Here is a 16,393-nt window from a genome sequence, read left to right as displayed (position 1 = left end):
TCTTATTCAGCTTAGAAAATAGCTCATTGATGTCATAAACCATGGTTCAAAAATACAACATTCTAAGGTGGGAAGTTGCTCATCATAAGGTTCTAAGGAGTTAGCTAATAGCTTGAAAGGAGGGCTGTATTTTGGGGTGAAGTCCATGAATATTCTCTGACTTCTCTGGACCCAATCAATATCTAATCTCACCCGTCACTTGAAAGACTTCAAGCCATGTAAACACACCTTGGCAGAGTTGGAAAAAAGGTTCAGGGTTTGGGGCCAACTCTTACTGATGGGATACCAGTGACAGGTGCAGGGGTCATCAGAAGGATGTACTTCTGAGTCCAAACAACAGACTGGAAAGAAAACCTTGAAATCAGAGTGAATTCAAGCTCAGTTCAAAGTTTTGTGTTTTTTAATTTATTTTTTTAAACCAAGGCTAACATGTTAATACAATTTTCCAAATCTGCCTTCTAAAGTTGCCTGGGCCCATCCCGGAGGTTCTGAGTCTATAAGTGGTGGATGAGACCAGGAGATTATGATAACTGGACAGACTGGGAAGCACCAATGCTGTTTTCAATCTTTATTATGCTCGTGCACTTTCTGGGATAAAGCAGTGAAAGGACAGAGCCCTAGGTATACAGTACAGCAGCAGGAAACCATGAGAAGGACCCATTATACCTTTGTTAGGCCATGTTTTGTTTATTTGATATTAAAAAAAAAGTTCAGAAGTCATCATGGTCTGGGTAGTACCAGGTAGGAAATCTGAGGTATCTGACATTATTTGGCATAATGCCTGGCATATAGCCTGCTAGTTAACCACTGCATTCACCTGATAGGAGGTTTTTAAGTGGGTGAATTAAGAAGTATGGCTCAATCCTCGTAAAGGCTACTGAAATTTGAGGAGACAGTGGACACAGCACTGATCCACAACAGGAGAGAATTCAGGGTTGGGAACTTCGCCAAGTGGAAGGTCACCATCAAAAAGGTAAGCTGCATGTATCTTTTATATTATAGGTATGTTGATGCTGGAACATACAGATCTAGAAGTTGCAGATGCGCCTGGAGTAGCCCTCAGGGGCCTCAGACAGCAAGAGAACCAGAATCTAAAAAATACTAACATTGATACAGTCAAGTAAAATTCAGGAATTATTAAGAGCGCATTCCCAGGAATCCTTACTTCAACAAAAGAGCTTCTATAATCCTTACTTGAAACAGAATGTTTTTGAAAATACTTTTTAAAATGATGTGAACAGATACTTTTGCATATTTATCTTGAATTAAAACCTGCTAAGAGAGAATTGTATGTTCCGCCCTGCTTGCTTAGTTGTTCACTCTTGAAGATAGTCAGATCTTGGGTCTGTATGACCCTAGCGTTGGGATATGACCACAGTGTCCAAGGAAGACTGGACGCATGACCACACCGCCCAGACCACAGTGAGATGGGACAACCTCAGTAGCAGGGGTTTCAGGCCAGCAGCTACCACTTGCACTACTACCTTATGTGGGGGGGCAATGGGTGAGGGGTGGAGGCTGTCTTAATTCCACCAAGGCCAAGAGTGGCTGCCTATTGGCCTTTACCTCACTGCAGGTAGCCTCCGTACAGCTGCTTGAGGTAAAGTCCATCTATTCTGAAGAGACCTCTCCAGCTGGACAGCTTTCTGAATTTATCAGAATGGTTCCCGCAGGCTAAGTTCCTAATGCATCCTGTTGGAGCACTGTGAACCTGAGCCACCAGCCCCCTATTTCTAACAAAGGCAAAAGTACATACCAAAAGGTTTCAAAACATGCAGTAAACTATGTGTTGGGTGTTCGTGCACTTCTGTTCTGCTTCCCTTCCTATACCACACCTATGGTGCATCTGCACCACCTGCAAGGCACCCCACCTGTCCCTGGCAAGGACCTCCATCAATGTGCAGATGAATACACAGAAGAGTCATTGGCCAGGACAGACTCTACAAGCTGGGACCTCAGAGCCTGCCTGGGACTCACGAGACTCTCTTTTTCAAAAGTCCTATCTGGGTTGGCCTGCAGGACCTGGGGGGAGCCGTTTGAAGCTCTGAGCTGTGAAAGCCCCATAGGAAAATTCTGCGGATGTGTTCGTGATTGTGTCACACATTGCAAGTGCAGAGCCCCACAGCTATATACGCAGAAGAAATGTGAACGTTGTAATTAGGGACGGGCTAAGTGCGTGCAGCTGCAAGTTGCCTGTATTACCTGATCTTGGGATTTCTTTTTCTTTTTCTTCTTGCCCCAGCACCCAGAACTCTCCGCGTCTTTGCCATTGGCCTCACCACAGAGCAGCCCGTCTAGCTCATCCGTGCCCATGTGCTGTCCCTGAGACGTTTCTGCTGCCAGCCGGTACGACAGGTTCCTTAAAATGCACACACAGTTTTCAACGGTCTGGAGAACCAAAAACAAAAAACAAAAAACAAAACAAAACAAAACAAAAAACCAAAACCAAAACCAAAACCAAACCAAAACAAAACAAAAAAACAAAAAAGGGGAAAGGAAACAAAGAGGAATGAATAAAAACCAACCGGCACTCCTTCACCCAGGAAAGCAGTCATTTCCACACCTGATGCCTTCTGGATACCTTTGGCTGCTGGTTCCTTAAGGCTCCCTTGACAGCCATGGTGGAAAGAATTGAGAGAAACCTGAGATGGTCTTAATATCTTTCCTTATCCACAGTAGTTACTTGTATAAACACTGTCATTGTCAACAGAAGTTCACTTGCGGGAAGAGAGTCCACAACCACAAGAGGTTCCAAGTGTGGCCCATGCACACACCACCCCCGCCTGGGGACTGGGGCTCACAGTCACCAAGAGTGTGGATACTCACATTTCCATCAGCTCTGGGAAGGTAACACTGGTATTTCCCACCCATCGGGCCACTTACTGGAAGTAAAATGAGGTGAGAGATACATATAAAGTTGGGGGGGGTCCCAGGCAACCCGAGTGCCGGGATCACTTGGGGACATAGTTTCCATTCTGTTGACTTGATTTGATGGCTGGTGCTTCTGTTTTCTTAGCGTGGGGGGTGAAACAGTGCTTCAGGACACACTGTGTGCAGCTGGACACCTGGAGAGTCCTTGGTGTGTGTCTGTTGGTTGTGTGACTCAGACAGTACCCCCAACATCTCCGCAGCTCAACTGCTTCCTCTGGAAGATGGTCATGACAGCACTTATGTATTAATCTCTGTAAGCTGTGACTCGGCTCAGTTAGGTTATGTGGCCAGGGGGAATGGAGGTTGCAGACCTCTAGTCAGGTAACCCACTGGGTTACCCTAGTGGGCCCACGTACCCCTGAGGGTGCTAGAAGTGAGAGAGGGTGGCATGAGAAGTGGTGTGACCTCTCACTGCTGGCTTAGAAGACGGAAGAAGGTGCCACAAGCTAAAGTTTTGTGGGCACCTCCAACCAATTCTCTCCTGAGCTTCCAGGAGGAATGCAGCCCTGGAGACACACTGATTTTAGCCCAACAAGACCCGTTTGGGACTCCTGACCTGTAAAACAGTAACAGGATAAATCTGTGTGGTTTTAAGCTACCGTGTTTGTGGCAATTTGTTACGGCAGCAATGGAAAACCACCCCCGTGCGTGTGTACTGAGCAGTGCCTGGTCCACAGTGAGCACCGTACGAGCCTTCACACCGTGAGCAGTGGTGCAGACGGCACGTCCTGCCAGTCCAGAGCACCGGACCCCAAGCCAGCCAGTCTAGGTTTTGGTCCTGCTTTGCCATTTCGTGAGCTATATATGACCTTGGGCAAAGTGCTTAATCTCTATGTGCTTCCACTTCCTCCCATGACTCTTCCTCTGGAATATCATCACATTGAGACCAGGTTTCATACATGAATTTCAGATCAACCTTTTGACCTTTGCATTTGATGAACAGTGGGAAGAGGAAAAATAACACTCAATTAAAAAAAAAAAACCAAAACACCCAAAACGATGATGGGGAAAACCAGTGAGCTGTGCTAAGTTTTATTTTTAAAAGCCTGCCACTTTGGCCCTGGCTGCCCAGGCACCTGCTGTGTGCACCAGCATTTGAGCCAGGGAACATGGTTCCATTTCACAGACGAAGGGGATGAGACCTGAAGCTGGTGGGGATGCCCAGCAGACCCGGCCACTTCTCTCTGGTCCTGGGCCAGGCCTGCGAGGGGCGGGGCCCCACTGTTCCCCTCCCAGGTGGGAATCTGGGAAAACCTGCGCACGTGTCCTTAACTGGGGGCATGACAATCAACCAGGAAAAATGGTTTTCTGGGTCTATCACTGGAGCCTTTGCCATTCCAGACCTTTCTTGTCAGCTTTTCAAGGTTTCATGGCTGCTAATCCCACAGGCTTTGAGTCAACTTGATTTTCTATTTCAAGCATCCTCTCTGCATCAAAAAAGGAACAGGCATGAAAGCAGGTAAACACAGGACGATGCATGAAAGAGAGAAAGTCTCTCCCTGAAAGGGAAATGTTATGGCATAAGTCAGAACGATTTTTAAATCAGCTCAAACTGATTTTTCTTACATCAAAGGCCTGGGAGAATCAACTTCTTTCTCATCCTGCTGTTCATCTTCCCTGGGGGGATCTCCGTGCCTCTGTTTAACAAATGACTGCTGGGGAACACATCCACAGCAGTTTCCAGAAATGCTTTATAATCTACCTGTGTCTGGGGGATGTTCTGGGAGAAGGTGGGGGTGGGGGGATAAAGCAGGGTTGGCGGAGGAAGGGGTGCAGAGGGAAGGAGGGGTGGCCCAGGGTCCGGGGACTGACCTCATCTCTCTAGCTCAGCATGGTGTGGGAGGGTCACCCATTCAGGCCCTTCCATTGAAGGAAGTGGGAAAGAGGGTAGGAAAAAAAAAAAAAAGGCAGCTACTGCTCTTCTTTGGGACGCCAGCAGGAGGCACGTGGCAGCTGGTGGCTCTGCTTTTGACTTCCATTGCTGTCAACGGCGCTTTTAGCAGTTCCTCTTGGCCACCAGGGTCATTTTGACTCTTTATTTTCTATTAGAAAGGGCTAATTTGGAAGTTGTCTGTAGGCTGCTCTACCATATGTTACCCATTCAACAAACCGTCCCAATTACAGGAGCTGAGCTGAGAGCTTGCATGGATTCCAGGCTCTTTTATTCACTAACTTTGCTGGTCTTAAAGAGAATGTGGACCCATTCCCCCTCTATCTTGTCCTTGGGAGAGCTCAGAGGTGACCACTCAGAAGGCCACGTGGGACACTGTGGGACAATAATACATTAAAGCTCATGGCGCATTCTGGCCGGCCAAGCACTGCTAAGTAACCCTTGGCGTCTGATCCTTTCAGAAGCTCTGACCGTCCCCCTGAAGGACCTGAAGTTGGGGTATTCAGGTATAGTCCTTAGTGAGCAGGAGGTTGAGGTGGCACATCTACCCAAGCACGGTGCCCTTGCTGCTTCATCAGAAATAGCCACGTCTTCTGATTGCTGCCCTCAACACTTCCATTGATTCCAGGTTCCTCTTCTGAATAAAATGTGGACATTAAAAGGGGGGGATCACCTAGGGGTTTCAGGAATCTAGCCACCTGCCACATCAGGAAGAAAGTGTGGGGCCTCACAGCACTTTGTTTTGGGGCTATCCTGCTAATGGCTACCTTCCTACCAGTGTTGACATGGGCACTTGGCCAAGGCAAGAGGCTGTGGACCTTATTTTCTTTTCAACTGTAAGCCCCAGACAGTATAAAGCTCTTTTTGTATCCATTATAGTAGGAGGCTGAGTGCCTGGATGTTATAGTCCTTACTGTTCTGAATGCTGAGATCCTCGCACCACAGGCTCTGTGAATTACCTCCAGCAGCTCTTTTAAAAATCGCTCGTCTGTTGTATTAACAGACATCTATAAATACTCAAGACATCTTGACTGATCATTGTTGTAGGGACTTATTTTCCTATCAATGATATTAAAAGTTCTAAAATGGCCATTAAGGGTGTTTACATGAGGGGTTGAAGCACCTCAAAATGTCTTCGAAATTGATAACACTTGCAGAGTAAACTAATGATGCCCGTGTAACTCAGTGGTGGTGATGAGATGATAAACCACGTTTATAGCCACAGCAAACTAATACTCAAGAGGGCTGGATTTCCAGAAGGTATCACACATCTACAACTATGGGGAGAAGGGCTTGGGTATGAGCAATTGTCTCAGTTTCTTAGCTGCTCCACTGTGTAGTCAAGGTGGAGAACTGTTACGTCATTCTCCATGCCAGCTGATAGCTAAGAGGAAAAAAGCAGTCTTACTTGTTCTTTATCTGATTTTACAACTAAATAACATTTCATCGGATTCCTGATGAGAATCATTTCAGAGCTGTCTCTCTAATCTTCTATGGTGGGTTCTCAGGATAGGACACACATCAAATCACCCGATAAACTTTTAAAGGAACACAAATCTGAGACCAGAGATGGACATTCAGAGTCCAAGGGCTGTGATGAGGTCCGGGCACATGGCCGTGGTTTACAACCAGGACCAATTCTGCTCCCTTGGGTGACACTGGGCAATGTTTGGGGACATTTTTGTTTGTCACAACCGGGAAGGGAGATGCTATTGGCATGTAGTGGGGAGAGCCCAGGGATGCTGCCCGACATCTACAAAGCATAGGACGTCCCCCCAGCACAGAATGACTTGGCCCAAAATGTCAGTCATGTGGCTTTGGAGAAATTCTCATTAAGATCTCACGTTTATCACATGGGTCACTTAAAAAGCATCAGTAAAGTCTGTGTTTATATCGGGATATTATTACTTGACAACTTTACATTTAGACTGAATCAAAACTAATCAAGAAACAAATTAAGGCAAAACAAAATACCTCCACCACTGGCAAAGCTCACCCAATTCTATTCTGGTTTGTGAACTCAGACACTGACTGGACTCTGAGGATTAACGTATGGCCAGTCCTGTTTATTCAGATTTGCACAGAGGTTCTTCAGTCTTCATAAGACATTTTTAAAATGGCATTTGCTACAATTAACATTTGAAAAAAATTAATGTGCAAGAACATAGAATTATTCAAAGCTCAGGTAGTTTTAATATTTCTCTTTCTTTTGAAAGCATATTTTATAAACTAAGGCTGGAAACTTGTGGGTAATGTGGTATGTAAAAGTTTATACACTCATCTGGTTTGAGTAATTTTTTTTTTTATGATAGGCACACAGTGAGAGAGAGAGAGGCAGAGACATAGGCAGAGGGAGAAGCAGGCTCCATGCACCGGGAGCCCGATGTGGGACTCGATCCTGGGTCTCCAGGATTGCGCCCTGGGCCAAAGGCAGGCGCCAAACCACTGTGCCACCCAGGGATCCCTGGTTTGAGTAACTTAAAACAATCCACATTTTTATTATTAATCGAGACTTAGGTGTCTAGTTCTAGGCTAGGATTAGAAATGCATCTAGAAAATGTTGGATTCCTATGGGGAGACAAGAGAGATTGCAGAGTGAAGGTGTTAAGCAAAGCATTAGCTCTCCGCTGCTGTTAGCCATTGCTTAGTCCCCTGGGCATCTTTATTCACTGAGATGTTTAATCTATGCAAACACAACCAACCTTGCTATCGATCTCACTGCTCCCCAGAGCGGACTGGATCACGTAGAGCAGAGCATCTGTGAGCCCGTCACATTCCCGCATCCTCCTGCGAGCCTCCTCTCCGGCTGAACTAACATTCCTGCAAAGCAAAACAGTGGTGCATCAGCTACCTCCGTGGTGGTCCCCACAAAAACCTTCTTCTGAGCCTGCTTCCAGAACGTTTACCAAGAACACAGTTTGAACAAGTAGGGATGGCTACCAAATGCATCCCAGAACCAGCTGGGCCACAGGTATTTGCCATACAACTTGTGAAACAGAGATAGAGATTTCCAAACGTGTGATCTGTGAAGGTCCGCTGGGGATGGAGACTCCCAGAAAGTCTTCGAGGTTTGCTTCCTTGACAGTTGAAGAGGGAATCAAAAGCTCTTTGATTCAAAGGCTTCTTCTTTGAGAAATTGGAAAGAATGTTTTTCAGAGACAGAGCTTCCAACTTACTGAAATATTTTAGTGATCTAATTCCACCTGCCTCAAAAATATGCCTATCTTGGTCCCACCAGAAGTAAACTTCTGGAAATTTATTCTCAGAACACAGGGAAGGGTTTCTGTGAAAATGTAGTCATTGGGGTGCCCATGGCACCTTTTATGGGCAAGAGTGGCTCAAGCTCCTTCTTGTACCAGTGCATGCTGAGCTTAAGCCAATGGGAGGGGATGCCTCTCCTCAGGGGACATGGAGCTGGGAAGCAGAGACCTTCTACCCCTACAGAAGACATAAGACAAGCCTAGTCAAGGGTGAATCTTTGGGGTTCCTTTATTGACCCCACCACTTGAGAGTATGTATTTTCTCTCCTACCAAGGGTTAGGATTTGGTTCAGGTAAAGAACTTGTACAGCAACTCATGGAAGACACAGCCTGTTGGAGGGGTGCTGGAAGTGAGTGAAGAGAAGGTATAAGGGGTTGAAGGATTTTAGGGACCATGAGGAAGAGTGATCTCTCGAGAATGATCTCGGTAGGACAATGGCTCTCATGCTTGGCTAGTAGCAGAATCATCTGGAGGAGATTGCTCAGTCCCATTTTGGGCTCTTGGGCGGAGTTGGGTAACTTCATAATCGATGTCACTGAAGTTGAGAACTACGACTCTGATTCTGGCTCTAGGGAGAGGGTTCGGTCGGGGAGGGCAGCACTCTGGGCTGACTGCTAGGCGCTACCACATGGCAAACCCAAGAATCTGTGGCCCTGGGCAGAGGCTGCGGGAGACACTGGATAGACTGAGTCTCATGCCCACACTGCAATTGGCACAGGTAGTCCCATTTCATTTTCAAAATGTCCTTCAAGGTTACATTTCATTCTATTTTACAGATGAGGACATTGAGGTGCAGAGGCTGCCCATGGCCACCAAGGCAATGAGTAGAGCAGCTAGAACAGAACCAGGTCTCTGAACGAGAGGAAAGCAAGGCCTTCAGGCTTGATGTGCAATACAGACACACCACTATTTTTTAGGAATTAAAGTAGGCCTAACACTAAAATGTTACAAAACCTAAATGTTCTCTTCGATTACCTAGAAGGTTCTGTAGGATGTGTTTACATAGGATCTCTCTGCATTTTAATGTAAGATTGGGAAAGGTTATTCAATTCAAATTAGTATTTTTGGCATTTGCCGATCTTAAAATATAAACAAAATTTCTCAGTTCCTTAGATAATATAACTGGGCAAATATTGACGGTATTTTTTTTTTTGGCGTATTTTTATATAAAGTGCTATGACTGGCCCTCATTTCTGACAGGATCTTGGGAGGGAGGGAGAACCAGCTTTCTGCAGGAAGTAGCTGTGAGAGCTGTGCTGGTATTATTCTAAACTGGAAGGACTGCCTTTGTGAGGGAGCATTTTTAGACCATTCCTCCTTGAAACGATTTTCACCAGGTCGAGCATTGAGGCAGTTAGAGTAATAGGCTTCTCAAAAATTCCAATCATATCTCTTTGGCCAGAAGAATGCTGGATGGCAATATCTGCCTCTATGTTTTAAATCTTGCCTCTATACTTTGAAGAGGTCATATTTCCAAAGACAAAATAAGGAATTCCTTAGAAATCATCTAATAATCTTGATTGAATTGTCAGTTTACATGTTATTTGGTAATTTCTGCTTAGGTTAAGATCTACAATCTTTTTATCTAATTGATAAAAAATGAAGTAATTTATTTTTATTTCTTACAATTAAAAGGTATAAAATCTCTTACAGTCTCTTTTGTTCCAATGTAACTCGTTAAACTGCCTTAGAGGTAGCTCTGTACACCCTAGTCTGAAATCCTCTGCCCTCCTCCCTGGCTGATGAATGTTCAGTCTTTTTCTTGAGTAGCTTTATAATGAGGATGCATTCTGATTCACAAATACACTTCAAAGTGATCAGTCTATTTTCATTGGTAATCAATGAATGAGCAGGGCAACCATGAAAAAGACCAGGAATTAACAACTTTGTCAACACTACAAGTTGTGAATATTAATCTAAGCAGTATTCTTTACTCTGTTTGATTGTAGTCTAGTTTCCTCCAAAATTAAAGTTATTAACTGACTGCTATATTACAAAGTGCAAGATATTGAAGAGTGCCCAACTGGTTCGGTGGATAGAGCATGCAACTCAATCTTGGGAGTTGTGAGTTCGAGCCCCACATTGGGTAAAGGATTACTTAAAAATAAAATATTTTAAACATGTGTAAGATACTGAGAGACAAGAAAGACTAATAAGTTAGGGTCCCTGTAGAGAAGGAGAAATGAATGGTACACACACACACCTATACACACATATGCATGTAAATACACACATACACACACCCCTATGATACAGAGTGGAAGAAGGAGTTATCATAGCATCTGCAGGTATGATGATACCCAACATATATTTTTAAACAGACTGAGATGTGCAGATGTCTCTTAATCAATGGATAATGGTGTTCTCCAAATCTTTGGGGTTGGGTTCACTTTTAAGCAACTCCTCCTGAATGAGGAATTATATCAGAAGAGTACCCTGGGTTTTTCACTCTGGAGGAGACAGAGTTTCCTCTTTCTTCTTGCCCCCCACAAGACAAAATCTACTATATTATTCATGCTTTACTATTTAAAAGTAAAAAAACCAACAACTTTGTGTTTTGGTCACTATAACAATTAATTGAATTTACAGTCTAAGTAAGTGACAATGAACCAGTGTTCACCCTACAAAGTCCCTCTCTCCTGTCACACTTAAAACCATCTTCTGCTCATGTTGACAGAGGTGATTTTCATGTCTGACAAGAAACTGGTGCAGCAAAATTTTATGCCTAAACATAACATTAAAGCAAATACTTACAGATTATTTGTATAAAGCACAGAAGACGGTACAATAGCTCTGCCTTATCAAGATTATTAGATTGAATTGTCAGTTTACATGTTATTTGGTAATTTCTGCTTAGGTTAAGATCTACGATCTTTTTATCCAATTGATAAAAAATGAAGTAATTTATTTTTATTTCTTACAATTAAAAGGTATAAAATCTCTTACAGTCTCTTTTGTTCCAGTGTAACTCGTTAAACTGCTTTATTTTCCCTATCTTCAGTGCTGTTTGACATCCTGTTTCTCTGAGCTTCCATCACTCACTGAGCTTATTTAAAACAAATTCAATATACAGAGCTCTCCTAGGATCCAAAGTGGTTCTTGTACTGCACATGCAAAGGAATGAATGCAGCATTTCACAGGAAAGACCTCATTTCATGTGTCTCTACTTCACATGGCCAGGATATGGAGAGTGAAAGTGTAGAGAAAACCAATGGATGAGGTTTTCAGCAATTAACAATTTGAAATTAGCCTCTCTCTTCTCAGTATTGCCTTTGCTCTTTGAATCTCTTACTGTTCACCACTGACTTTGGATTAGTTCCATGTTGTACTGGAACTTTCTGGAGGGTAGAAGACATGTCCTTGTTGTTTGTATCCCCAGCATGATACAACCCTCAGTGCAAGTTGGTTATTACATGTGCATTCGGTTCTTCCATTGGACTGGAATTCATGTGACTGATTTACCTCTGTGCTCCATACTCACTGGATAGTATCAGATATCTGTTAGATCAAGAATGCAGGTTTCTTATACTATAGCTTGTGCTCTGTCACTATAACCCCCTTCCTGGATTATTCAGGTCACTCTCAATTTGGGAAGAAAGGAGAAAAAAAAAATCCCAACTGAACATAGTGTGTGATATCTCAAAGTAATATCATACCTCACACTAAACAAGTTTGAGATCGAAGCTTTCTCCTGGTTGATATTATTGTTCATACATGCTGAATAACTGAAGGGCATTGAACAATTTTGCCGCCTGGAGCCAATCGGGTATTCCTGAGCCATAGCCACCGTCACCCCAGGCTGGTAGGCTCAGTTTCTTTTCTTGTGCTCCCTGTTACCTCCTTTCCTCTCCACACCCCCTGCTCCTTGGCCTTTATAGTCTACCCCTCCCTGGGGTCATCTCCTACCAGGTCCACCCTCATCACCTTGAGCCTTGGGTCCTTCCTGCACATCTGTGAGCTGGGGCTCACTGGGCTGCTTTGTCTCATCTCACCAGCAGAGCCCAGATGTTGGGTCTCTGGAGACCTGAGCTGAGTTTCTGAGACTATACACCAGTGTGAGGAGTGGGGCTGGGATTGCCAGAGTCTTCAGACAGCAGAGCTTAGACTGTTCCAAGAAATACAGGTGGTCCCAAGCCAAAGCTGAAATACAAAGCCACACACTCTGTAGGCTTTGATGCCAACGCAACAGGGCAGGCAGAGGGAGAGGCAGAAACCATAATGGTTGACAGCACAGAGTAGACAGGAGTGCTGGACCTGGGTCTGTGGATACCAGGGACTCCCAGGGTCTCAAGCCTCCATATACTCAACCACAGATATGGAGAGTCTGTCTGTGGATCTGAGGCTGTGCTGATCCCTCCCCTGCAATGCTGTTGCTTCTGCGTCTAGGCCCACTGTCTCTGAGCAATCACACTGCTGAGGCTTGGTCAGACCTCTGCCTTGTCCCCTTCACTCCTTCTTTTGTTGCTCCAGGGACAAGCTTTTAGGGCACCTGTAACACCCGATGTTTGAGTCTGGGCCCTCCATGATGTGGGGAGGGGTGGGTACCACCATCTTATTTTGCTGTCATTATCCTGATTCCCCGCTGGATGGCACTTAGTAGGAACTCAGTGAGTAATAACTAAATGCAATGGTGCGGGATTGCAAGCCTGCCTCCTGCTGGACCAGTGGCTCTTACCTGGAACCATGTTGCTACCAGGGAACATATGCCAATGTCTCAGTGTCTGGGAACACTCCACTTCTCACAGATGCAGAGGAAGGGGGTGATACTGGTATCCAGTGGGTGGAGGCAGCCAGAGCTGCTGCTAAACATCCTACAGTGTTCAGGACAGGCCTCCCCAACAATGCCATGTGTGGAGGCTGAGAAGCCCACTCTAGTTAGCTGGGCTCCTTGAGGGTCTAATTTGTAGGTATATATCCTAACACCAGACCTCTGTGTAGCCCAGATGTTTTCAAATCTCCACTGCATCTAAATCATCTCTGCAACTTGACCAAAATGGAGAGGCCCAGGCCCTTATGCTACTCACTGTGTCTTCTTAGCTCCCTGGGTGATGCCCTACACACCAGAGTGTGAGAACCACTCCCTTAGCAGGAAATCCAACCGCAGGAAATTGAAATACTTACTAAATGACCGTGTAATTGTCATTTACATCATAATTGAGCTACATGTTACATAAAATCTTAAAGATACTCAGCTTCTTCTTCTTAATGGGTGGGGGCATCATGGCCCCACATACAACAATGATTTATTTATTTATTTATTTATTTATTTATTTATTTATTTATTTATAAAGTCAATTAATTAACCTATAGTGTATTATTAGTTTCAAAGGTAATTTAGTGATTGGCACAACTGAATGGCACATTCATGTAACACCCAGTGCTCATTCCATCACGTGCCTTCCTTAATGTCCATCACCCAAATTATCCCATCCTTCCACCCTTCTCCCCTCCAGCAATGATATATTTAGACTGATTGCCATAGGCTCCCAACATGGAACCTGTGAAAATCTTGCAGCTACACTAAGTTTGTGAGGGAAATCTAAGCAAAACACAAATGTGCATCATCTCAACTTCCTGACCACGTGATTTCCAATAAAATTTGTAACTTACTGTAAATTACCTGATCTGAATAAGCTTGGGAATGGGAAATGGTACTGATCATACTCAAGCCACTCTCCTGCAAAGTAGGCTTGCTTTTGCTTTAGTTAAAAACATTCCATTTTAAAGAGATCCATCTATCCACCCATCTAAATCAAAAGTAGAGAAGTTTTTTTGTAAGGAACCAGAGAGTATATATTCCAAATTTGGGAACCCCACAGGTCTCTGTACTTTCTCCTCTTCCTTAACAACCTTTTAAAAAGTATAAAGCCCAGTATTATCTGCAGCCATACAAAAACAGGTCATGGGTGGGATTTGGCTCATGGGCCATAGTTTTCCAATCCCTGACCTAGATTCTCATCTGAAGCCTATTTGTGGGATTCAGGAGGAGTCTCTGAACCCGATATCATGCTCAAAATTTCATATATATATGTTATGTGCATGCTTTTTTCTGTGATAAAGGAATAGAACTTTCATAGTATTCTGAGGCCGGGACCCCTAAAAAGTTTAAGAACCTCTAATCAAAATCAGCGGTGCCCTTGGTCTGAAGACCAGATTTTGCTCTCCTAAATCCAGAGCTCGGGCTTCAGGATTCAGATGCATTTATCACCATGGGTAAAGAGCAACTATGCCTTGTTTTTTCCCTACAAAAAGCCTTGGGAAAGCTTGCCTGTAGGTTCTAAAATCATTGACCAAAAAACCCTGAATCTCTTCCTCCATGTGGGAAATCCAAGCATGAAGGGTTGGGAGGAAGGGCTCTTCTTCCCCCAAGCTGGGTCAACATAGTGACAGCTGTCCAGCCAGATCCTCTCACTCCAGGTCAGTGGCTACAGGGTCCATGGGGCAGTGTGAGCCCTGCCAAGTCGGTCTGTCTCCCTCTTCTTCACTCAGAGGAGCCACCGCCACAGAAACCATTAGGGCTCATCCTCTTAATCTGTAGCTTCTCTGCAGAAATGGAGAGCTTATTCCCTTCTTAGTATTAAAAAACTTCAACAAAGATGGGTTATCTTGTGCACCTGCCATGGTCTTGTACTTAGGTATGAAGGCACATGCCTTGCCTTGGTCTAGACATCTGAAATGTGCCGATGGGGATGTCTAATGTCACCAGATCATGTGGTGACACAGCCCACTACTCAGGGCCTGGCATGGATTTTTCACAGTAACTGTTAACTCCTCCAGCTGCTTCTCACCCAGAGACTCCCATCCAAGAGGGAGAGAGACATGCGGTGAGGTGGGGGGAGGGGGGGAACTGCTGCACTGCATGGATGGCAAGCATCCAGAGAAGACAAGGGGTGAAGATAGGAAAGAGTGGAAGGTTTCACAGTGACAATGATAACCTCATCGTTTACATCTTCATCACTAATTTCCAAAAAACCTGAAACCATTTGTAAAGTATCCAAACAATGGGAAAAATATATGATTAACAGTGAACACTCTCACTCTTTTCTTCCCCTCTCTGTGTCCAAGGGGTTCATTGTGGCTACGGGATGTTTACCATTCAAGATTATTTTCCACTCATACAAACAAATGGTGTAAATATGGTTTTGCTTTTTTGACATAGTAGTTAATCATGCTCTTTGCTTGATTTTACCCTTTTTTTCTTTTTTAAGAGAGAGAGTGAGTGGTAGGTGGTGTAGGGGCAGAGGGAGAGGGAGACTCTCAAGGAGACTCCATGCTCACTGTGGAGCCTGACACAGGGTTTGATCTCGTGACCCTGAGATCATGAGCTGAGCTGAAACCAAGAGTCCTTTTTGACATCCAGCTGCTGAGCAGCCCAGCCAGGCTGCTCTGAGTGCCAGGAAGCAGACCACCAGAGGTTCTCCTGCCTACTGTGACTCTGTAGGAACATGCAGGTAAATGTGTGTGACATTTGACCAATAACCAATAGGGAACCAAAGCAAGATTCCCCTCACCTGCCTGGTGAATTCAAGTCTTTTGAGAGGCTTTTCCGATGGCTTTCTCTGACATCTCGCCCAGAGTGCAGAGCCGACGATGACAGTAGATAAGTCCCTGGCTTTGAAACATACTGGGGTTTGCTAGGCTGATTTCCAAGCTGCTTTGAACAAGTGCTCTATTTTATTTTTCATTTCTCCCCTCCTTGAACTGGCATGTCTATAATTATTATCCTATGCCTGTCCCATCAGTGTTGTTAAGAGCAGATAATCCATTTCTTTGGTATTAATAGCCACACAAGATGTTAATGTCCTAACTCCTAGAACTTGTGAATATGTTACTTTACAAGGAAAAAAGGACTTTGCACAGGGAATTAAGGTTATGGACTTTATAATAGGGTGATTGCCCTGTGGACCCAATGAACATTAGAAGCAGGGAGTATTCTCTGGGTGGAGTCAGTGAGATGCAGTAGAAGGGAAGGTCAGAGACATCTCAGGCATGGGGATCAACTCCTCATCGTTGGTTTGGATATTGAAAGGGCCACATGCAAGGTTGAGAGAGAGGCTGCTAGCTCTCAGCGGCAGACAGCAAAGAAACAGAGACCTCGGTCCTCCAGCCCCAAGGGATTGGATTCTGGCCACAACCTATAGAAGATTGGAAAAGTCTTCTCCCAACACAATCTTGCTAACACCTTGATTTTAAACTGGTAAGAACTGTGTGAGACTTCTAACTCACAGAAACTGTAGGATAATAAATCTGTGTTGTCCCAAGTCACTAAGTTTGTGGTAATTTGTTATAGCAGCAGTAGGAAACGAGTAC

The 16,393-nt window shown here is 44.5% G+C and overlaps 1 protein-coding gene across 2 annotated transcripts in view; it reads right to left on the bottom strand.

Annotated features, from left to right (window-relative positions):
- The window catches only part of CTNND2 (catenin delta 2), a 918,117-nt gene that overhangs the window by 128,276 nt on the left and 773,448 nt on the right, over positions 1-16,393 (bottom strand). For both annotated transcript variants that reach the window (XM_055308537.1, XM_055308538.1), the window contains exons 13-14: positions 7,525-7,642; positions 2,203-2,388 (exon numbers count right to left, since the gene is read on the bottom strand). In XM_055308537.1, the coding sequence (XP_055164512.1) occupies positions 2,203-2,388; positions 7,525-7,642 (304 nt within the window). The remainder of the gene's footprint in view (positions 1-2,202; positions 2,389-7,524; positions 7,643-16,393) is intronic.

This window comes from Nyctereutes procyonoides, unplaced genomic scaffold (assembly GCF_905146905.1).
Source record: "Nyctereutes procyonoides isolate TBG_1078 unplaced genomic scaffold, NYPRO_anot_genome, whole genome shotgun sequence".
Taxonomy (NCBI): Eukaryota; Metazoa; Chordata; class Mammalia; order Carnivora; family Canidae; genus Nyctereutes; species Nyctereutes procyonoides.
Note: the sequence above shows the minus strand (reverse complement) of the source record. Positions and strands in the feature narration are given on the sequence as shown.